The sequence below is a fragment of the Nycticebus coucang genome, chromosome 3, assembly GCF_027406575.1.
Source record: "Nycticebus coucang isolate mNycCou1 chromosome 3, mNycCou1.pri, whole genome shotgun sequence".
Classification (NCBI taxonomy): Eukaryota; Metazoa; Chordata; class Mammalia; order Primates; family Lorisidae; genus Nycticebus; species Nycticebus coucang.
In genome coordinates this window covers 99,073,592-99,097,548 of record NC_069782.1, presented here as the reverse complement: position 1 = coordinate 99,097,548, position 23,957 = coordinate 99,073,592, and the positions used below count along the sequence as shown (strand labels likewise).

The window sequence follows — 23,957 nt, the reverse complement described above, 5'->3', positions numbered from 1 at the left end:
TGAGGCAAGAGAATTTGCATAAGCCCAAGAGTTAGAGGTTGCTGTGAGCCGTGTGACGCCACAGCACTCTACCCGAGGGCAGTACAGTGAGACTCTGTCTCTAAAAAAAAAAAAAAAGAAAGAAAACTGACCCCATCTCTTAAAAATAGCCAGGCGTTGTGGTAGGCACCTGCAGTCCCAGCTACTCAGGAGGCTGAGGCAAAAGAATTGCTTGAGCCCAGGAGTTTGAGGTTGCTATGAGCTATGATGCCAGGGCACTCTACCGAGGGCAATAGAGTGAGACTGTCTCAAAAAAAAAATTTTTTTTTAATGCCTACATAATATTCCTTTAGATAAATCAACATAACATACTAATTTTTTTTCAGTTTCTTACAATTTTCTACATGGTAGTGAACATTTTCCTGCATGAATCTTAGCTCTCATTCCAGATTATTATTATTTTTGAGACACAGTCTCAAGCTGTTGCACTGGGTAGAGTGCTGTGGCATCATAGCTCACAGCAACCTCCAAGTCTTCTTGCCTCAGTTTTTCTATTTTTAGTAGAGATGGGATCTTGCTTTTGCTCAGGCTGGTCTCGAACTCATGATCTCAAGCAATCCACCCACCTCGGCCTTCCAGAGTGCTTGGATTATGGCCTCCCACTGTGCCCGGCCAGATTATTTTCTTGGTTTTTATTTATTTATTTATTTATATTGTTGGGGATTCATTGAGGGTACAATAATCCAGGTTACACTGATTGCAATTATTAGGTAAAGTCCGTCTTGCAATCATGTCTTGCCCCCATAAAGTGTGACACACACCAAGGTTTTTATTTTTAATTTTTATTTATTTATTTATTTATTTATTTATTTTTTGAGACAGAGTTTCACTTTTTCGCCCTTGATAGAATGCTACGGTATCACAGCTCACAGCAACCTCAAACTCTTGGGCTCTAGCAATTCTCTTGCCTCAGCCTCCCAAGTAGCTGGAACTATAGGCTTTTTAATTTTATAGGTATATATTTATTTCAGATTAATATGAGGGCACAAACAATTATGTTACATTCTTTGTGTTTGTTAGGTAAAGTCTCTGTTGCAATTGTATCTCGCACCCAGAAAGTGTACCAAATACCCTAACATTGTGCCCATTAATTGAGAGCACACCAATCTTCCTCCCCTTTCCCCTGTTCTTTCTTTCACTTACTCCCAACATGGATAGAATTGAGTTTTTATCTTGTATGGGCATGTATTAGTTCATTTACTAGCTATCAAATATATTGGATACTTGCTTTTTCTTTTTTTTTTTTTTTTGGTTTTTGGCCGGGGCTGGGTTTGAACCCGCCACCTCTGGCATATGGGACCGGCGCCCTACTCCTTGAGCCACAGGCGCCGCCCAGATACTTGCTTTTTCATTCTTGCCTCAGCCTTTCAAGTAGCTAGGACTACAGGCACCCACTACAATGCCCTGCTATTTTTTTTTTTAATTGCAGTTGTCACTGTTGTTTAGCTGGCCCAGGCTGAGTTTGAACCCGCCAGCATCGGTGTATGTGGCCCGTGCGCTACACACTGAGCTACGGGCGCCGCCTGCTTTTTCATTCTTGTGATACTTTACTAAGAAGAATCTGTTTCAAGTCCATCCAGGTTAATACAAAAGATGTAAAGTCTCCATATTGTTTTTATGGCTGAATAGTATTCTGTGATATACATATACCACCATTTATTAATCCATTCCTGGATTGATGAGCTTTTAGGTTGTTTCCACATCTTTGAACTGTAAATTGAGCTGCAATAAACAGTCAAGTGCAAATGTCCTCAGGATAAAATGATTTTTTCTCTCTGGGTAGATGCCTGGTAATGGGAATGCAGGATCAAATGGAAGGTCTAATTTGAGTTCTTTGAGGATTCTCTATACGGCTTTCCAAAGAGGCTGTATTAGTTTGCAGTCCCACCAACAGGATAAAAGTGTTCCCTTCTCTCAACATCCGTGGGAGCACATTCCAGATTACTTTCTTTTCTTTGAGACGGCCTCACTTTATTGCCCTTGGTAGAGAGCTATGGCGTTACAGCTCACAGCAACTTCAACCTTTTAGCCTTAAGCAATCCTCTTTCCTCAGCTTCCCAAGTAGCTGAGACTACAGGTGCCCACCACAGCGCCCAGCTATTTTTAGAGATGAGGTCTCGGGGCGGCGCCTGTGGCTCAGTCAGTAGGGTGCCGGCCCCATATACCGAAGGTGGCGAGTTCAAACCCGGCCCCGGCTGAACTGCAACCAAAAAATAGCTGGGCATTGTGGCGGGCACCTATAGTTCCAGCTACTCGGGAAGCTGAGGCAAGAGAATCGCTTAAGCTCAGGAGTTGGAGGTTGCTGTGAGCTGTGTGATGCCATGGCACTCTACCGAGGGCCATAAAGTGAGACTCTGTCTCTACAAAAAAAAAAAAATAGAGATAAGGTCTCACTCTGGCTCCAACCCCTAAACTCAGGTAATCCACCTAGCTTGGCCTCACAGAGTGCTAGGATTACAGGTGTGAACCACCATGCCCTGCCTCAGATTACTTTCTTGAACTAGAATCATTTGATTTCTTTATTTCAAGCTGAAAGTATTAACAACAAAAATATTTTGTATTTTGTTGATGCGTTAATGTCTAATGATTTCCAGAAACTTTTTTGGTCCAGTTATTTTTTAGAACATTGGGTCCATTTCCTTTTCCCAGATGAGAAAGTCTGTAGTTTCTATTAAATTCTTTTTAGTAACACATCTTAAACCCCTTTCATAGATGCTAATTGAGTCAGCATTATGCAAACCTCCTAACTAATGACTGGATACTAGCCAGATCAGATTAGGTATTCTGTGTATTTTTAGCTACCATGGAAAATCAGAATTTTTAACTACTATTACTGTATTAGTGCTTTAGTCCCGCTAAATTTTCCACATGGTTTTTTGGTTGCTGCACAAGAATATCTTAGGTTATTTCAATCCTAGCTTAAATGACCCCAACGTAAGTTTTTCATATATTTTAGATAGCAAAAAAAATACAACTTCTACATAAAGGTTTTCGGTTTTTTTGAGACAGAGTCTTAGTATGTTGCCCTCGGTAGAGTGCTGTGGCATCACAGCACACAGCAACCTCAAACTCTTGGGTTTAAGTGATCCTTTTCCCTCTGCCTCCCAAGTAGCTAGGACTACAGGTGCCCACCACAACGCCCGGCTATTTTTAGAGACAGGGTCTGCCTGTAGCTTGAGCTGGTCTCGAGCTCCTGAGCTCAGGCACACTGCCCACCCCGGCCTCCCAGAGTGGTAGGATTATAGGCATGAACCACCAAACCTGGCCTATTTTTATTTTTTATTTATTTATTTATTTTGAGACAGAGTTTTACTGTGTCGCCCTCGGTAGAGCTGTGGTATCACAACTCACAGCAACCTCAAACTCTTGGTCTTTGTTGCAGTTGTCATTACTTTTTAGCAGGCCCAGGCTGGGCTCAAACCTGCCAGCCCTGGTGTTTGTGGTCAGCTCCCTACTCACTGAGGTGCAGGCGCTGAGCCTATTTATTTATTTAGACAAGAGTCTCACTTTGTCACAGTTGGAAGAGTGCCATGGTGTCATAGCTCACAGCAACCTCAAACTCCTGGGCTTATGCAGTTCTCTTGCCTCAGCCTCCCAAGTAGCTGGGAGTATAGGCCCCTGACACATTGCCCAGCTATTTTTAGAGATGGAGTCTCGCTTTTGGTCAAGCTGGTTTGGAACTTGTGAGCTCAGGCAATCTACTCACCTTGGCCTCCCAGACTGTTAGGATTACAGACATGAGCCACCAAGCCCAGCCTATTTTTATTTTTTATTTTATTTATCTATTTATTTTTTGAGACAGAGTCTCACATAGTCACCCTTGGTAGAGTGCCATGCCAACATAGTTCACACCAATCTCAAATTCTTGGACTCATGAGATCCTCTTGCCTCAGGCTCTTGAATAGTTAGGACTACAGGCCTAGGCCACCATGCCTAGCTAGTTTTTCTATTTTTAGTAGAGATGAGGTCTCCCTCTTGCTCAGACTGGTCTCAAATTTCTGACCTCAAGCAATGCACCCTCCTCAGACTCCCAGAGTGCTAGGATTATAGGTGTGAGCCACCACACCTGGCCTACATCAAGATTCTTCTTCTTCTTTTTTTTTTTTTGAGAGACAGAGTCTCATTTTCTTGCCCTCGGTAGAGTGCTGTGGTGCCACAGCTGACAGCAACCTCCAGCTCTTAGGCTTAGGCAATTCTCTTGCCTCAGACTCCCAAGTAGCTGGGACTATAGGCACTTGTCACAACGCCTGACTATTTTTTTTTATTTTGTAGAGACAGAGTCTCACTTTATTGCCCTTGGTACAGTGCTGTGCCATCACAGCTCACAGCAACCTCCTGGGCTTAGGCGATTCTCTTGCCTCAGCCTCCCCAGTAGCTGGGACCACAGGCGCCCGCCACGACACCCGGCTATTTTTTGTTGCAGTTTGGCCGGGGTCGGGTTTGAACTCACCACCCTGTGTATATGGGGTTGGCGCCCTATTTACTGAGCCACAGGTGCTGCCCCCGACTATTTTTTTTTTGTTGCAGTTTGGCCAGGGCCGGGTTTGAACCTGCTATCCTAGGTATATGGTGCCAGTGCCCTACTCACTGAGCCACAGGTGCTGCCCCTACATCAAGGTTCTTAATCTGGTTGGGCTTCAAGGATCTATAGTATCACTCCCTCAAAATTATATGTGGCATATCGTTTTTATATGCATTTTTCTAGGGAGATTGTTGGTAGCTTTTATTAGATTTCAGAGAAATTTAAGTCACCCCCCCACCCCCACTCCAAAACTAAAAACAAGTAAAAGAATCACATCACTCTTAAGGCTTTGAAGGAATGCATTTGACTACTGTTTCTTCTCTTCCTATAGTTAAAAAATGGTTGCATTAAGAATTTCTTTTTTGGGCGGCGCCTGTGGCTCAATGGGTAGGGCGCCGGTCCCATATGCTGGAGGTGGCGGGTTCAAGCCCAGCCCCGGCCAAAAATAAAAAAAAAAAAAAAAAAAAAAGAATTTCTTTATTTAGCTTGGTGCCTGTAGCACAGTGGTTATGGCACCAGCCACATACACCAAGGGTGGCAGGTTCAAACCCAGCCCAGGCCAGCTAAACAAGTGCAACAAAAAAAATTGGCTGGGTGTTGTGGCAGGTGCCTGTGGTCCCAGCTACTTGGGAGGCTGAGGAAGGTGAATCGCATAAGCCCAAGAGTTTGAGGTTACTGTAGGCTGTGACCTCATGGCACTCTTCTGAGGGTGACATAGTGATACTCTGTCTCAAAAAAAAAAATTTTTTTTTTTTATTGGCCTGGTGCCTATAGCTCAGCGGCTAGGGCACTAGCCATGTACACCAGAGCTGGCAGGTTCAAACCCAGCCTGGGCCTGCCAAAACAATGACAACCACAACCAAGAAATAGTTGGGTGTTGTGGTAGATACCAGTAGTCCCCGCTACTTCGGAGGCTGAGGCAATCACTGAAGCCCAAGAGTTTGAGGTTGCTGTGAGCTGTGATGCCACAGCGTTCTACCCAGGGCGATAGCTTGAGACTCTGTCTCAAAGAAAAAAAAAAGCAAATTTCAGTATTCTCTTGGCTCAGTGCCCTGCCATAGCTCAGTGAGTAGGGCGCCGGCCACATACACCGAAGGTGGGTTTAAGCCCAGCCTGGGCTTGCTAAAACAACAACTGCAACAAAAAAGAAATAGCCAGCCCTTGTGGTGGGTGCCTATAGTCCCAGCTACTTGGGCGCCTGTAGTCCCAGCTACTTGGCTGAGGCAAGAGAATCTGTGAGCTAAAATGCTTTGGCACTCTACCAAGGGTGACCAAGTGACACTCTGTCTAAAAAAAAAAAAAATGGTTATCAGTGTGAGACTAGACCCATTTGGAACATCCCTGTAAGGTAGAGATGCTGAAAGAAACCGATGGTGTCAGTGTAAGGGTGTTGAAGTGTGTCTGGTACATAGTGGGTACTGGGACATGGTAGGACTTATTATATGCTTGAAGAGATTTGAGTATGCATTTCATTATGGTCACCTGTTTTCCCTTTTGCCATTCATTTATACTTCAGTAGAACCTCCACAGTTGACCACTTCTTTAAGTTGTCCTAATTTTCATAGATCAGAGATGCACCACATGTACATAACAGTTCTGCAGACCTAGTTCCTTATATTTATCATCTCCTTATGTTGACCCCCTTGATACAGTCCCTGGGGTGGTCAACTTATAGAGGTTCTACAGCAGTTAGAGGAAAGTAACTGAAATCCTCTCAAATATTCTATACATGACATTTCTCAGTATTTGCAAAAACATTCCTCCTGCTGGTGGATTAAGAAACTTTATGAATGAATTGATTTCACTGTTCCCATGTGATGCAAAATTATAGTTGTGGTTTCCACTGAGAGGACTATGCCACGGTTATTTTCCCATCCTTGTATAATGAGAGGGTTTTGGTGTTTCTGCTGTGTTCAAGACATTTACACTATACAGCTTATTTTTATATTATGTTTCATATGCAACACTATTTTGTGGTTAGTTTTTTGTTAAGAAGCAAAAGTAGGATAAAAGGAGGAGGAAATGGGAGGACAAGACAGTGGAAAGCCACAGTTGATCCAAGCCATGAAATTTTGGAAAGATTGGATAAAGGTTAAATTTATTTATTTATTTATTTTTTGTTGTTTTTTTTTTTAATTTTTTTTTATTGAATCATAGCTGTGTACATTGATATGATCATGGGGCATCATTCACCAGCTTCACAGACCGTTTACCAAGTTTCACATATTCCCTTGTAAGATGCAAAAGGTTAAATTTAGAGAGAAAAATGGGTATGTAAGTTTCTCTTCTACTTGCAGGAGTAATTTGTATAGGAGTTGGTACAGAATTGCAGAGAGATTTGTCTACTGAGCAACATAGAGATTCAGGTGTTTATTCATCTATCCCCATTTTCTAGAGACTTTTCTGGTAATGAGATGTTAAGACAAGCAAAAACCATTAAAACAAGATAGTGATTAACTTTTTTCATCCTTTTTAATGAATCAACAACCTTTATTAATTTGGTACATTATTAATTAATATTACTTCATTACTTATTAGGTACGTAAGATTTTAATGAACTTTAAATTTATTTGACTTGAAACACAGGAAGCTGGTGAAAGAAAGGAAGAAGGAAGGAAACTAGTATTTTAGTGAGATCTAGTGTAGGCCTCAAACTGTGATAAAAGATTTTCCATTACCATGTTCAATTCTGACAGTAACCCATGAGTTACAAGTATTAGTACTCTAATTTTGCAGACTAGGAAATAGAAACACACTTTAAAAAATGTGTTTAATTAGCCGGGCGTTGTGGCGGGCGCCTGTAGTCCCAGCTACTCGGGAGGCTGAGGCAAGAGAATCGCTTGAGCCCAGGAGTTGGAGGTTGCTGTGAGCTGTGTGAGGCCACGGCACTCTACCGAGGGCCATAAAGTGAGACTCTGTCTCTACAAAAAAAAAAAAAAAAAAAAAAATGTTTAATTTTCCATGACTAGAAAGTTATACAGTATGGCTTGGCGCCTGTGGCTCAAGTGGCTAAGGCGCCAGCCACATACACCTGAGCTGGTGGGTTCGAAGCCAACCCATGCCCACCAAACAACAATGATAGCTGCAGCCAAAAAATAGCTGGGTGTTGTGGCGGGCACCTGTAGTCCCAGCTACCTAGGAGGCCAAGGCAGGAGACGCTTGAGCTCAGGAGTTGGAGGTTGCTGTGAGCTGTGATGACATGGCACTCTACCCAGGGCGACAGCTTGAGGCTCTGTCTCAAAAAAAGAGAGGAAAAAAAAAGAAAGTTGCACAATATTGTACAATAAAAGGTAATTAAATAATCATTGTTATGATAGTAACAATGGTTAGGTAGTTGTCATTGTTATTTGGCAGGCCTGGGCTGGGTTAGAACCCTCCAGCCCCGGTGTATGTGGCTAGCGCCCTAGCCGATGCTGAGAGCCATCAACCTCATTTTTTACAAAATTTGATATATATATCATTTGTGTATTACAATATTTACTCTTTTACAGTACCTAATTTTTTTTTTCTTTTTGAGACAGAGTCTCACTTTGTTGCCCTTGGTAGAGTGCTGTGGTGTCATAGTTCACAGCAACCTCAAACTCTTAGGCTCAAGCCATCCCTGTTGCCTCAGCCTCCTGAGCAGCTGGAACTACAGGTGCCTGCCATGCCTGGGTATTTTGGAGAGGGGGGTCTCATTCTTGCTCTGGCTGGTCTCCAACTCCTGAGCTCAGGCAATCCACCTGTCTTGACCTCCTGGAGTGTTGTTATGATTATAGGCATGAGCCACCTCGCCGGGCCCTAAAGCACATAATTCAGATACATTTTTCTTTTTTTTTTTTTTTTGAGACAGAGTCTTGCTTTGTCACCCTTGGTAGAGTGCTATGGTGTCACAGCTCACAGCAATCTCCAACTCTTGGTCTGAAGTGATTCTCTTGCCTTAGCCTCCAGAGTAGCTGGGACTACAGGCACCCACCACAACACCCGGCTATTTTTTTTTGCAATTCTCATTGCTGTTTTAGCTGGCCAGCGTTGGGTTTGAACCCGCCAACTTCGGTATATGGGGCTGGCACCCTACCCATTGAGCCACAGGCACCACCCCCGTAATTCAGATACTTATAAGGCTATGTGACCACCACTTTTCTTTTGAGAAAGAGAGAATCTTGCTCTGTCACTCAGGCTAGAGTGCCACGGTGTCATCATAGCTCACCATACCCTTAAACTCCTGAACTCAAGTGGTCCTCCTGCCTCAGCTGCTTGAGTAGCTGGGACTACAGGTATGCACCACCACACCTGACTGTAAATAAATGTTGGTTGAATAGGCAGGGCATGGTGGCTCACGCCTGTAATTCTAGCATTCTGGCTCAGGTGGGTGGATTGCTTGAGCTCAGGAGTTCCAGACCAGCCTGAGCAAGACCCCATCTCTAAAAATACCCAGGCATTGGCTCAGCACCTGTAGCTCAGAGGCTAGGGTGCCAGCCACATACACCGGAGCTGGCAGGTTTGAATCCAGCCCAGGCCTGCCAAACAACAATGACAACCACAACCAAAAAATAGCCAGGCATTGTGACAGGTGTCTGTAGTCCCAGCTACTTGGGAGGCTGAGGCAAGAGAATTGCTTAAGTCCAAGACTTTGAGGTTGCTGTGAGCTGAGACGCCACAGCACTCTACTAAGGACAACATAGTGAGACTCTGTCTCAAAAAAAAAAGCAAAAACTGGACGGCGCCTGTGGCTCAGTGAGCAGGGCACCAGCCCCATATACCGAGAGTGGCAGGTTCGACCCAGCCCCAGCCAAACTGCAACAAACAAATAGCCGGGCGTTGTGGCGGGCGCCTGTAGTCCCAGCTGCTCGGGAAGCTGAGGCAGGAGAATCGCCTAGGCCCAGGAGTTGGAGGTTGCTGTGAGTTGTGTGATGCCACGGCACTCTACCGAGGGCAATAAAGTGAAACTCTGTCTCTACAAAAAAAAAAAAGAAAAAGAAAAAACTAATAGCCAAGCATTGTTGTGGGTGCCTGTAGTACCAGCTCTCAGGGAAGCTGAGGCAAGAGGATAGCTTGAGCCCAAGAATTTGCAGTTGCTATGAGCTATGATGCCACTGAATTCTACCCAGGATGACAAAGTGAGACTGTGTCTCAAAATAAAATTTTTTGAATTGAATGATATTGATTATAGATATGGAACTGGTGTGCAGTAATCATCGGTATCTGAAGGTGTTAACAGCACCTATCATGTGTATTTAGTATTTATTAAGTGCCTGATACTTCATTAAGCACTGATATACTCATTGTCTTATTTAATCTTACAACAATTCTATAAAATACACATTTTGTTAAGGCTTGGAGAGATCAACTAATATGCCTAAAACCAGACAACTGATCTGAGAGTAAAATCTTTGTCTTTAATGTTATTTCTTCATTTTAACCCCCACATCTCTGAATTAGGACAACAAGGAAAATGAAGGGCCCAGAGGTGGGAAAGGAGTGAAATCAAGAGGTGGACTGTTGACTGGCTGGGTTTATTGGATACTGTTTATTGGATACTTGTGAAACTTTGAAAGAGATGTTGTGTTAGAATCTTATAGATTAATTTCACAAAAATATAAACTTTTAAAACATGAATCAAATACTTAGACTCTCTGTGTTTGCCAATTCCACTTCTGCGATACAGTATTTTAATTTCAAGGCATTCCATTAACTGTCTTTGACTCTTTCTCTCCATATTTTTTTGTTTGTTGTTTGTTTGTTTGGGATTCATTGAGGGTACAAAGAATTATTATTATTATTATTATTTGAGACAGAGTCTCACTCTGTCACCCTGAGTAGAGTTCCATGGTATCATCATAGCTCACAGCAACCTCAGTCCTTTGGGCTCAAGCAATACTCTTGCCTCAGCTCCTCAAGTAGCTGGGAATACAGGCACCCACCACAATGCCCAGCAAGTTCTTCTATTTTTAGTAGAGACGGGTCTCACTCTTACTCAGCTGGTCTTGCAATCCTGAGCTCAAACAATCTGCCCACCATGGCCTCCCAGAGTACTGAAATTACAGGCAAGAGACACCAAGCCTGGTCTCTTTCTCTCCATTATTTATTTATTTAGTTAGTCAGTTAGTTTTCGAGACAGTCTCACTTTGTCGCCCTTTGGTAGAGTGCTGTGGTGTCACAGCTCACAGCAACCTCCAGCTCTTGGGCTTAGGCGATTCTCTTGCCTCAGCCTCCCCAGTAGTTGGGACTATAGGCGCTTGCCATAACACCTGGCTATTTTTTTTGTTGCAGTTTGGCCGGGGCCTGGTTCCAACCAGCCACCCTCCTTATATGGGGCCAGTGCTCTATTCACTGAGCCACAGGCACCGCCCTTTCTTTTTTTTTTAAGTCTATTTACAAGTTGATGAATTTTTTTTTTTTTTGTAGAGACAGAGTCTCACTTTATCACTCTCGGTAGAGTGCCATGGCATCACTCAGCTCACAGCAACCTCCAACTCCTGAGCTCAAGCGATTCTCTTGCCTCAGCCTCCCGAGTAGCTGGGACTACAGGCACCCGCCACAATGCCCAGCTATTTTTTGGTTTGCAGTTCAACCGGGGCTGGGTTTGAACTCGCCACCCTCGGTATATGGGGCTGGTGCTTACTGACGGAGCCACAGGCGCCACCCTTTCTCTCCATTTTTAAATGTTTACTTAAAATATTTTTACCTTCCCTGGATCTTATTCTCCTCTAAATTTGTCACAATAGTTTTTCACTCTCCTTTGCCTTCAAGCAGATGTCTCTACATTGTGTTCTCCTTTTTTAATTGTCTTCAGTGTTATTTCAAATTAATAATTCTATTATCATTAGTAGTAAAACTTTTCATTTTCTTTTTTTGAGACAGAGTCTCACTTTGTCTTCCTCAGTAGAGTGCCGTGGCGTCATTCCTCACAGCAACCTCAAATTCTTGGGTTCAAGCGATTCTTTTGCCTCAGCCTCCCAAGTACCTGGGGGGACTACAGGAGTCTACTACAACCTGGCTATTTTTAGAGACTGGGTCTCGCTCTGGCTCAGGATGGTCTTGAACCTATGAACTCAGGAAATCTACCCACCTCGGCCTCCCGAGTGCTGGAATTACAGGGTGAGCCACCATGACCGGCCTACACATAGTTTTCTTGATCAGTGACATCCACAATTATTCATTGGTACAGTTGCACCAACTGAAATTCAGACACCATACTACATGCTTTTCATATCCATTTTTTGTGTGTGTGTGTGAGACAGATTCTCAAGCCATCACCCTCCGTACAGGGCCATGATGTTATATCTAACAGCAACCTCCAGCTGAGGCTCAAGCGATACTCTTACCTCAGATTTTCTATTTTTAGTAAAGATTGAGTCTTGCTTTTACTCAGGCTGGTCTTGAATTGGTGAGCTCAAGCAATCCATCCACCTTGGCCTCCCAGAGTGCTAGGATTACAGGTGGGAGCCACCTCGCCCGGCCTTGATATCCATTATTGAAGTTAACCCTAAAGTCAGCATTATCCTTCACTGAGTCAACAGTGACCTGTCATGGTCCCGTAATTAATAGAATCATTGGGATTTCAAGCCCCTCCAGGACATAGTGAACTTGTATGAGATTGTATTTTAAGTTGAAAAGGCCAGAAGAAAATAATACTTTCTGGCTCCGTGCCTGTGGCTCAAGCCGCTAAGGCGCCACCCACAAACACCTGAGCTGGCAGGTTCGAATCCAGCTCGGGCCCACCAAACAACAATGACAGCTGCAACCAAAAAATAGCCCGGCATTGTGGCAAGCACCTGTAGTCCCAGAGGCAGGAGAATCCCTTGAGCCCAGGAGTTGGACGTTGCTGTGAGTTGTGATGCCACGGCACTCTCTCCAGGGTGACAACTTGAGGCTCTGTCTCAAAAAAAAAAAATAATAATAATAATACTTTCTTTTCAAAACATATAAAGCCTTTTTCTTTTATCACATACTTTGTAAGTGATGAAGAGAATTGCTGGGCATAATGATCCTTCATCCTCCCAATAATCACTTATACTTTACTTCTTACGATGACTAGAAAAAGTATTCCTATGAAAATATGGGTGTACGTTTAAAAGCTATGAAATGTAATCACAGCATCAGTGAATGGACTTTGACTTACTCTTTTTTGTTTTTTTTGAGGCAGTCTCACTATGTAACCCTCAGTAGAGTGCTGTGGTGTTTCAGCGCACAGCAACCCCAAAGTCTTGGGTTTAAGTGATTCTCTTGCCTCAGCCTCCCAAGTAGCTGGGACTACAGGTGCCTGCTACAATGCCCGGCTATTTTTTTGTTTTAGTTCTCATTGTTGTTTAGCTGTCCCAGGCTGTGTTCGAACTCTGCAGCTTCGGTATATGTGGTTGGCACCATAACCACTGTGTTATGGGCACCAAGCCTTGACTTACTCTTAAATGTTGTGCTTAAAAAGAACTGATGGTGGCGCCCATAGCTTAGTAGGTAGGCGCCAGCCACATACACCGAGGTTGGCAGGTTTGAACCTGGCCTCGGCCAAGCAAAACCAACAACAACTGCAACAACCAAAAACAATTGCCAGGCATTGTGGTAGGTGCCTGTGGTCCCAGCTACTTGGGCGGCTGAGGCAAGAGAATAGCTTTGAACCCAGGAGTTTGAGGTTGCTGTGATGTTACAGCACTCCACCCAGGGCTACAGCTTGAGACTCTGTCTCAAAAAAATAAATAAAGAAGGTGGCGCCTGCGCCTCAAAGGAGTAGGGCGCCGGCCCCATATATGGGAGGTGGAGGGTTCAGATCCAGCCCCAGCCCAAAACTGCAAAAAAAAAGAAAGAAAGAAAGAAAATAAGGGCAGTGCCTGTTGCTCAGTGGGTAGGGCGCCGAGCCCATATACTGAGGGTGGCGGGTTCAAACCTGGCCCCAGCCAAACTGCAACAAAAAAATAGCTGGGCATTGTGGCAGGTGCCTGTAGTCCCAGCTACTCGGGAGGCTGAGGCAACAGAATCACCTAAGCCAAGGAGTTGGAGGTTGCTGTGAGCTGTATGACACCACGGCACTCTACCAAGGGTGATAAAGTGAGACTCTGTCTCTACAAAAATAAATAAATAAATAAATAAATAAATAAATAAAAGAACTGATGTTGGCTGGGTGTGGAAGCTCACACCTGTAATCCTAGCACTCCAGGAGGTCAAAGCAGATAGATCCCTTGATGTCGGAAGTTTGAGATCAGATTGAGCCAGAGGGAGATCCCCATCTTCACTAAATAGAAAAATTAGCTGGGCTTTGTTGGCAGGCATGCAGTCCCACCTACTTAGGAGGCTGAAGTAGGAGGATCGTTTGAACTCAAGAGTTTGAGGTTACTGTTAGCTAGGCTGAGGCCCTGGCACTCTAGCCTGGGTAACACAGTAAGTCTCAAAACAAAGCAAACAGGGCGGTGCCTGTGGCTCAGTCAGTAAGGCGCTGGCCCCATATACCGAGGGTAGCGGGTTCAAACCCAGCCCAGCTGAACTGCAACCAAAAAATAGCTGGGCATTGTGGCGGGCGCCTGTAGTCCCAGCTACTCGGGAGGCTGAGGCAAGAGAATCACTTAAGCCCAGGAGTTGGAGGTTGCTGTGAGCTGTGTGACACCACGGCACTCTACTGAGGGCCATAAAGTGAGACTCTGTCTCTACAAGAAAAAAAACAAAACAAAGCAAACAAACTGTTATTGTCGGCAAATCAAAGAATATTAATTCATGATTTATAAATACTTAGTAAGAACATCAAGAACCATTTATTTTAAGCAACAAGAGTAAATATGCTTCTTAGATAAGCATTTCGAAGACAAGTAAATCAAACAGAGTTTTATGGGAAAATTACATTTTTTTAATACTCATTTATAGTCATAATTGCTTGTGCTAAAACATTCAAGGTAAAAATAGGTGATTTTTTTCATTTCAATCTGTGCTGTTGGCCAGGCTCAGTGACTCATATGTGTAATGCTAGTACTCTGGGAGGCTGGGGTGAATGAATTGCTTGAGATCAGAAGTTCCAGACCACCCTAAGCAAAATGAGATCCTATGTCTACTAAAAATAGAAAAAGTAGCCATGGGCTGGGCATGGTGGCTCAAGCCTGTAATCCTAACCCTCTGGAAGACCAAGGTGAGTGGACTACCCTGAGCTCAGAGGTTTTTTTGTAGTTGCAGTTGTTGTTTAGCAGGCCTGGGCCGGGTTTGAACCCACCAGCCCCGGTGTATGTGGCCATCACCCTAGCCACTGAGCTACAGGTGCTGACCCTTTTTTGAGACAAAGTCTTAAGCTGTCACCCTGGGTAGAATGCCCTGATGTCATAGCTCACAGCAATCTCCAACTCCTGGGCTCAAGTGATCCTTTTGCCTTAGTTTTTCTATTTTTAGTAGAGACGGGGTGTTGCTTTTGCTCGAACTGGTCTCAAACTTGTGAACTCAAGCAATCCACCCTCCTCAGCCTCCCAGTGTGCTAGGATTACAAGTGTGAGGAGGAGGCTGTGATGGAATCTTGATAATGCTGCTCAGGCTGGTCTCAAACTCCTGGCCTAAGGCAATCCTCCCACCTCTGCCTTCAAAGTGCTGAGATTGCTTGATAAATTTTATTTTATTTTGAGTATTTAGCCAATGAATTTTTTTTAAATGATTATGGGCATATAATAGCTGTGTGTCTTTATATAATATATTTGATGTTTTGATGTAGACATACAATTAATCGAATCAAGGCAATTGGAGTATCCATCACCTCAGGCATTTATTATTGGTGCTAGGAACATTCCTATTCCCCTCTTTTAGCTATTTTAAAGTATACCCTAACTTATTGTTGATTATAGTCACTTTTCTGTACTATCAAATATAGTTCATTCTCTCTAAGTATAGTTTTAAACCTATTGACCATCCCCACTTTATCCCCCTACCCCTAAATTGCCATAATTGATAAATATTAAAGAAAATATTTTTGAGCTTGAGGTCTTTTGAGGTTATTCAATAATTTTAAGTTAGATTTTGCTAATCTTAGGAGCTCTGTACTTCTACCTTTCTTTTTTGTTTTTTTCTAGACAGATTCTCACTCTCTCACCTCTGTGCTGTGATGTCATTATACCTCACAGCAACCTCAAACTCTTGGGCTCAACCTATCCTATTGTCTGAGCCTCCCGAGTAGTTCGGACTATAGGCACCTACCTCAATGCCCGCTTGTTTTTTTTAGAGACTGGGTCTTACACTTGCTCCTACTGGTCTGGAATTTCTGAGCTCAAGCAATCCACCTGCCACAGCCTCATTCTTCTGACAGTTTATAGTTCGTCTCATTGTCTATATGATTCCCAGTTTTTTTTTTGTAGAGACAGAGTTTCACTTTATTGCCCTCGGTAGAGTGCCGTGGCGTCACACAGCTCACAGCAACCTCCAACTCCTGGGCTTAGGCGATTCTCCTGCCTCAGCCTCCCGAGTAGCTGGGCAATTCCCAGTTTTTTTTTTTTTTTTTTTTTTTGTAGAGACAGAGTCTCACTTTATGGCCCTCGGTAGAGTGCCGTGGCCTCACACAGCTCACAGCAACCTCCAACTCCTGGGCCCAAGCGATTCTCCTGCCTCAGCCTCCCGAGCAGCTGGGACTACAGGCGCCCGCCACAACGCCCGGCCATTTTTTGGTTGCAGATTGGCCGGGGCCGGGTTTGAACCCGTCACCCTCGGTATATGGGGCCGGCGCCTTACCGACTGAGCCACAGGCGCCGCCCAATTCCCAGTTTTTAACTTTGAAGATTATTTGCCCACTTTTTCCCTTGTTCTTGCCATTGAAGCACAGATATTTTTACTTGCTGTAAACTGGGTGGAATGGGGTTGAGTAACAATTGGACCTGGCCCCTCGGAGGGAAAAAGAGTTCCAGTACCCTCAAGGAAAGAGGTGGGGAAGGAGAGTCAGGAAAAGACTCTACTAGGAGATCAGCCACCTACACCCAGATTATTGCTCAATCAAGTCACCCAGGAAATTTCTCCAATGCTAGTTTTTCAGGTCCCTAAGTCTCACAGGAAACTTAAGCAAACTAACTGTAAAAATCTCTGATAAAAATAGCTGGGCGTTGTGGAGGGCGCCTGTAGTCCCAGCTACTCGGGAGGCTGAGGCAAGAGAATCGCTTAAGCCCAGGAGTTGGAGGTTGCTGTGAGCTGTGTGAGGCCACGGCACTCTACCGAGGGCCATAAAGTGAGACTCTGTCTCTACAAAAAAAAAAAACTCTGATAAAATTGTTGTGAACATCATGAGACATTATTATTTTTATTAATCAGGAGTTTACAAAACAGACTACCTGGGGCGGCGCCTGTGGCTCAGTTGGTAGGGCGCCGGCCCCATATACCAAGGGTGGCGGGTTCAAGCCCAGCCCCGGCCAGACTGCAACCAAAAAATAGCCGGGCGTTGTGGCGGGCGCCTGTAGTCCCAGCTACTTGGGGGGCTGAGGCAAGAGAATCACTTAAGCCCAGGAGTTGGAGATTGCTGTAAGCTGTGATGCCACAGCAGGGCAAGAGCTTGAGGCTCTGTCTCAAAAAAAATAAATAAATAAAATAAAATTATTGTAGAAATCTGAGCTGCTAATCTTGTATACTAAAAATGAAGTTTCATTTGCCAAATTACAATAGGCAGGGTAAAGCTTAGGCTTCTTCAAGGTCATGTGAAAAAAATAAAATAAAATAAAATGAAAACAAAAGTGAGGGGCTGGTCATGGTGGCTCACCCTATAATCCTAGCACTCTGGGAGGCCAACGTCAGTGGATTGCTTGAGTTCAGGAGTTTGAGAACAGCCTGAGCAAGAGTGAGACCCTATCTCTAAGAATAGTTTGTGTTATAGGTGGATGTTTGTAGTTCCAGCTACTCAGGAGGCTGAAGCAAAAGGATCACTTGAGCCCAAGAGTTTGAGGATGCTGTGAGCTATGACACCACAGCACTCTGAGGGCAACTAAGTGAGACTCTGTTTCAAAAAAAAAAAAAAAGAATAAAGAAAAATGAAGGTGGGTATTTCAGAGGACTGTAGGTTATTTACAAATGTATATTGCTAGATATTGAAATTGAAGAAGAGTTGTAGTGAAAGTAGTATTTTTTTTTGGGGGGGTGACCTTGAGTATTTGGTTAGAAGTAGGTTAAGTCAAGTTCTAAACTGCTGTGTTGCCTGAGTTTAAATAATTTTGCCTCCCTGAGCCTCAGTTTATCTATGAAATAATGTTGTTCAACTAAATTTTCTCTTATGTTCTATTTAGTTCTATAATCCTATTGATATTCAAGAGAAAAGTGATAGATCTCATTTTGTAAATATATACAAGAACGTTATACACTTGAGTTATACAAAGTTAAATTTCAATTCATGCAATCTAACAGACATGAGTCCTTGTGGGGTAAACAAATAGATTTAAGTTACAAAAACAGTTTCTGAATTATGAGTACTACCACACAACGTTTTCTTTCTAGTTGTAGATATTTCACCCTTTGTAACAAGAGAATAGGGATGGCTCTCTTGACTAACTTCCAATTTTTCTGCTCATAATTTCTGATTATTCTTTTTGTTTGTTTGTTTGTTTTGCAGTTTTTGGCCAGGGCCGGGTTTGAACCCGCCACCTCTGGTATATGGGGCCAGTGCCCTACTCCTTGAGCCACAGGCACCACCCCAATTTCTGATTATTCTTTCCCATCAAAACTCACTGTCGGGCGGCGCCTGTGGCTCAGCGAGTAGGGCGCCGGCCCCACATGCCGAGGGTGGCGGGTTCAAACCCAGCCCCGGTCAAACTGCAACAACAAAAAAAAAATAGCCGGGCGTTGTGGCGGGCGCCTGTAGTCCCAGCTACTAGGGAGGCTGAGGCAAGAGAATCGCGGAAGCCCAGGAGTTAGAGGTTGCTGTGAGCCGTGTGACGCCACGGCACTCTACCCGAGGGCGGTACAGTGAGACTCTGTCTCTACAAAAAAAAAAAAAAAAAAAAAACTCACTGTCACCTAAGCCCTGAGATGAGACCATCAAATCACTAAGTATAGGAATTGAAACAGATGGTCACAGGCAATAGAGGTTACCAATCTATTCTGTATTCAAACAAGAACTGGTCTTTATGGTCTAGCACCAGTTTGATATTTGGAATTAATGTTCGCACTGGTCAGTTTCATTAACTTTATACTTTTTTTTTTTTTGGTTTTTGGCCAGGGCTAGGTTTGAACCTGCCACCTCTGGCATATGGGACCGGTGCCCTACTCCTTGAGCCACAGGCGCCGCCCCTATACTTTTTTTTTTTTTTGTAGAGACAGAGTCTCACTTTATGGCCCTCGGTAGAGTGCCGTGGCATCACACAGCTCACAGCAACCTCCAACTCCTGGGCTCAAGCGATTCTCTTGCCTCAGCCTCCCGAGTAGCTGGGACTACAGGTGCCCGCCACAACGCCCAGCTATTTTTTGGTTGTAGTTCAGCCGGGGCCGGGTTTGAACCCACCACCCTCGGTACATGGGGCCGGCGCCTTACCAACTGAGCCACAGGCGCCGCCCAGTTTCATTAACTTTAATATCTAGCTTGGATGAGCTTCGACTTTATTTATTAACTAATTTTACAGAACAGTGCACACAATCCTTCAATATTTGCTTAGATTGCAGAGTATAATGTTGTATGGTTTCATTAATATCCTATTCAATGGAATTGCCTGTCCACAGGGCTTTAAGAAATGGACTTCTCGGGCAGCGCCTGTGGCTCAGCGAGTAGGGTGCCGGCCCCATATGCCGAGGGTGGCGGGTTCAAACCCGGCCCCGGCCAAACTGCAACAAAAAAATAGCCGGGCGTTGTGGCAGGCGCCTGTAGTCCCAGCTGCTCGGGAGGCTGAGGCAAGAGAATCGCTTAAGCCCAAGAGTTAGAGGTTGCTGTGAGCCGTGTGACGCCACGGCACTCTACCCGAGGGCGGTACAGTGAGACTCTGTCTCTACAAAAAAAAAAAAGAAAAAAAAGAAATGGACTTCTCACTAGTGTAGATTTCATATACCTAACACTCTGAGCCTGATTCTATTTTATTTTACTGATTCACTTGTAAGGATCATATAGGGAATGGGTTGATTTGAAACATGACATTATAGGGGCGGCACCTGTGGCTCAAGGAGTAGGGCGCCGGTCCCATATGCCGGAGGTGGTGGGTTCAAACTCAACCCCAGCCAAAAACCAAAAAAAAAATAAAAAAAATAAAAAAATGAAACATGACATTATAGTCAGGTATGATGGCTCACACCTATAATCCTAGTGCTCTGGGAGGCCAAGGCAGGAGGATTACTTGGGGCAAGGAGTTTGAGATCAGCCTGAGCGAGATCGATACCTCATCTGCAAAAATATAAAAAAAATTAATGGGGCATAGTGGCATATACCTTTAGGCCCAGTTACTCCCAAGGCTGAGGTGGAAAAACCACATGAGTCTAGGAGTTTGAGGATGCAGTGATAACACCTCTGCAATCTAGCCAGGGTGACAGGGTCAGACTCTGTCTCAGAAAATAAAAAATAAATAAAATAAAGTATACAATTATATCATGGCCACCTTACTAAATAATGAATAATTAGGCCGGGTGCCATGGCTCACGCCTATAATCCTAGCACTCTGCAAGGCTGAGGCAGGTGGATTGCTCGATCTCACAAGTTCATAAGTCCAAGACCAGCCTAAGCAAGAGTGAGACCCCATCTCTACTAAAAATAGAAAAACTGGGCAAAAGGATCTTGAGCCCGAGTTGGAGGTTGCTGTGAGTTATGACACCACAGCACTCTACCCAGGGGAACAGCTTGAGATTCTGTCTCCAAAAAAACCCAAAAAACAAAAAGCAAAAAAACCTGAAAACATCATACTAAGCGAAGTAAATAAACACAGAAAGGCAAATACAGTATAAGTCTGTTTATCTGAGGTACCAAGAAGAGTGAATTTCACAGACAGAAAGTAGAATAGAATTTAGAAGGAGCTGTTGAGGTGAATGAGGACGTACTGTTTAATGGGTAGAAAGTTTCTAATTAGGAGGGTGAAAAAGTTCTGAAAATGGACAGTGGTGATAGTTGCACAACACTGTAAATGTTCTTCTTTTTCTTTTTTTTGCAGTTTTTGGCCAGGGCTGGGTTTGAACCCACCACCTCTGGCATATGGGGCTGGCGCCCTACTCTGTGGAGCCACAGGCGCCGCCCTGTAAATGTTCTTAATGTCACTGAATTATACACTTAAAAATACGCAAATAGTTTATGTTATATATCTTTTACCACAGTAAAATATCACCAAAGGAAAACAAAGAAAAAGGAATCTAAAAAGTTTCGTACCCATTTTCAAACTTTACTGTATTTGGTTCTAGTTTTCTTACTGTACTTGGTTCTATTTTTCTACCTGTTTCGTGGCTTCTTCATCCCACACAGAGAGCTTCTTAGAGGTAGTCAAGTTTAGTGTTTGGAGTTGGGCTGGTGGATGTGGTTAGGTCAGAATTCATTGGTTTTGCTACAAGTGTTTAAGGAAGAGTTGAGAAAACCACACCCAGTAGGTTTTTTTCTTACACGAATTTGCTACAAATTAGGGGGAGGAGGAGGGAAAGGTAGTTTAAAGGTGGGGATGCTGCTTGGCTTCCCATTCCAACAAGGAAAGCATGCTTTTGTGGCAAATTGAAATGCTAGGAATCAAGGGTGATGAAATGCAGGCCTTCCGGCCCTCACTCTGTTCCTGATTTCTGGTTGTGGGAATCTGTTCTGAATCCAACTGCAAGTGGAAAACCCGTCTTTGGCTGAGCAGCCTGGGAGGCTCTCCTGCCAATCCCCCAAATGTGCTGCTGAAACTTTGGCCCTGTGAGGCTGAAGCTAGGGCTGTCTTCCCAAGATCTGTGCAGCTGTCAAGGTGGCTGGGATGGGACTGATTGGCCTCCTCACTGCATTTTGGCAGTGACCTTGAGACCAGCCAGCTCACTGTGGCTGCGCTGGTCCTCTGCTGCCACTGTTGCAATGCCCAGGGGCTAATGGGAGGGAGACTCCTCTGGTCCTGCTCTTCCCAGTGTCTGGCAGATGCCAATTATGGTGTCAGCTCTCCTAGTGCCTGCCACCCACTGGGCATAGGGGCATTCCAGGTGTGTCAGCAGAGATAGTGGCTTGTTTTACCCCCTAGCTCAAGTCCCAATATCTGGAAAGTGGGTGGCTCTGTCTGACGGCCAGCCAAGCTGGTGCGGGACAGACTTCACCTGGGGTCCTGCCAGGCAGCTCTGCTGAGTGAGAGATGATCAGTGACAATTGATGATCTTGAGAGAGAGAGGAGCCAAAGATGCCCTTTCCCCACTAACATGCGTGAGTCCAAGTTCTCCTATTAGGGCAGAGATTTCCTTGAGAGGGGAAGGTCATCAGAAATGCCCAGAGCAAGAGAGAAATCTTTCTCTTTAGCCGCTCGGAGTGGCAAGTGTATTTTGAAAACTCCTCCCCCTCATCCTCATCCTGTCCTTTTCCTTTTAAGTGGCTTTATTGTTATTTTTTAATCTGACGTTGTCATTGGACATTTATTGACAGAAATCAAATTGCTGTGTTTCTGGGCAAAGCGCCTGCTGCAAAGAGGTGTGGTTCCTGAGGAATGAGACATGCAGTCCAACAACTGAGCCTACACTGTCCTCACATAACCTCCCTGCCTTAAATATCGCCAATATTTAGCCTTGCCTTATAAAGTAAAAATGCACAATACCTTCCAGAGTTTCAGCAAGCCCAAGTGCCCCCTTAGGCTCAGTTATATCTCCTGTACATTGGAGGCAGAACAGCGCACCCCTACCTCGAGCAGCCCTGCCCTCGGAGCCACCAAAGAGGTTACTAATCAGGGAGACTCCGCCATCAATCTGATGGTGGTGACCTGGGGGATTTGCGTGCATTGTTTTTGCTGAAGCCTCCTGTGATTTCCGCGCGACCAGATCCTCTGCAGCGAACTCCATGTCGCAGCTTGTGGCTGCCTGTGTCCTGTGGTGAGAGCCCAGCCGCACAGGAGATCCTTTGTCTAGGAAGGGCTAGGCTGAGAAGATCACTTTGGAGTTGCTAAGCTCTGCATTGCCATTGGCTGCACTCTTTGTGGGGCTGTTTTTGCAAAAGGCATGCCCAGCACGTCTACAGTGCTGGCAGGCCGGGGCTGCCTTTAAACACCATGATAATAATACCAAAAAGCAGTTTGCAGAACTGTTCCACTGTAGAGGCTTCCTCTGCAGAAGCAAGCAAGATGGCTACCTCGTGGGCTTCGCTGTGAAGAATGCAGAGGCTAATTAAGACAGACTTTAAGGGGAGAAAAGGGTATTTCCCTACTTCATCTTTTTGCAAGAATTTTTTTCAGTGACTTTTAAAGTATACATTTTACATAAGCTCTTTAGGTTCTGCCTAGCAAACATGTTGATGATTTTAAATGGTATAAACAGTTTTACAGAGAAATAGCCAAAATTTTTTGGGGGGTGGGAGCTAATTTTATTTCTTAAACAGAGGCTCATTTTGCAATTTGATTTTTTTTTTTTTTTTTTTTAGGTTATAAAGGAAAACAAGAGGCCTCAGAGGGAAAAGAAGCCCAAAGTTTTAAAGGTAATCAGCTGTTGATTAAATAATATTTAATTATTTTTCCATTTCATATAATATTTTTCTGTCACTTGGGGGTAAATTTGAAGTACAGTGGATGTGCACTTTCCCAGATTTTTAGTAGATAAATGAATTCTCACTCAACTAAAGTGTTTACTCTCTTTTTTTTTGGTGGGCTGCATAATGTACATATTGGCATCCTTTATTTTCAACTCCACACAAGTCTGCAGAAGGAAAAGTTTATATGCAAAGTGTTGTGAATAAAATTTGCTTTTCTTTATAGCTCTTTTTGTAGCATCTGCATTTGTGGTGTGGCACCAGTGTGTAAACTTAAGCTCTTTAGGAGAAAGGCACTATTTGAAGTTGACAGCTATGATCCATTGTGATTTTAATAGACTGTCCATTAAGTGCTATTTTTAAATGTGTGGTTTTTCCTCCAAACCAAAAACAAAAAAGGTCCTTAGATATTTTAGTTCATCTTAAAATGTATAAGTCATTGAGATTTCACAGCCAAATTATAATTGTTTGATCTCACATTTCCATTATATCATCATTAATTTTGGCATTCATGCAGCTATAGGAATCTACATGTTTTCTTTATTTTCCATAGATTGCCTGATGAGTATTTGGTAGTAACCTAATTCAGTTATAAGCTAGCAATCTGTATTATGAGATTTGTACAGTATTTAAAAGGGTTAATTTAAAAGCACATGTCATCACTGAAAGTTCAAGGCTAGCTTTACTATAGCACATAGGTGCTTATGTGTTTAAAATTTCCAGTCATGTATTGCTACTATAAGTGTTAGTAACATTTGCAAGGTAACTTTTAAATTGAAAATGAAATATTAAGCAGTAAATGACTCATCTTTAAAATTATGTTGTATTACATTTAATTTAAAACAT

At 43.7% G+C, this 23,957-nt stretch overlaps 1 protein-coding gene across 1 annotated transcript in view; it reads left to right on the top strand.

Moving 5' to 3' along the window:
• TET1 (tet methylcytosine dioxygenase 1) overlaps positions 1 to 23,957 on the top strand; it is a 185,982-nt gene that overhangs the window by 32,066 nt on the left and 129,959 nt on the right. Inside the window, exon 3 of the mRNA XM_053586385.1 lies at positions 23,007 to 23,060. Coding sequence (XP_053442360.1) covers positions 23,007 to 23,060 — 54 coding nt within the window. The remainder of the gene's footprint in view (positions 1 to 23,006; positions 23,061 to 23,957) is intronic.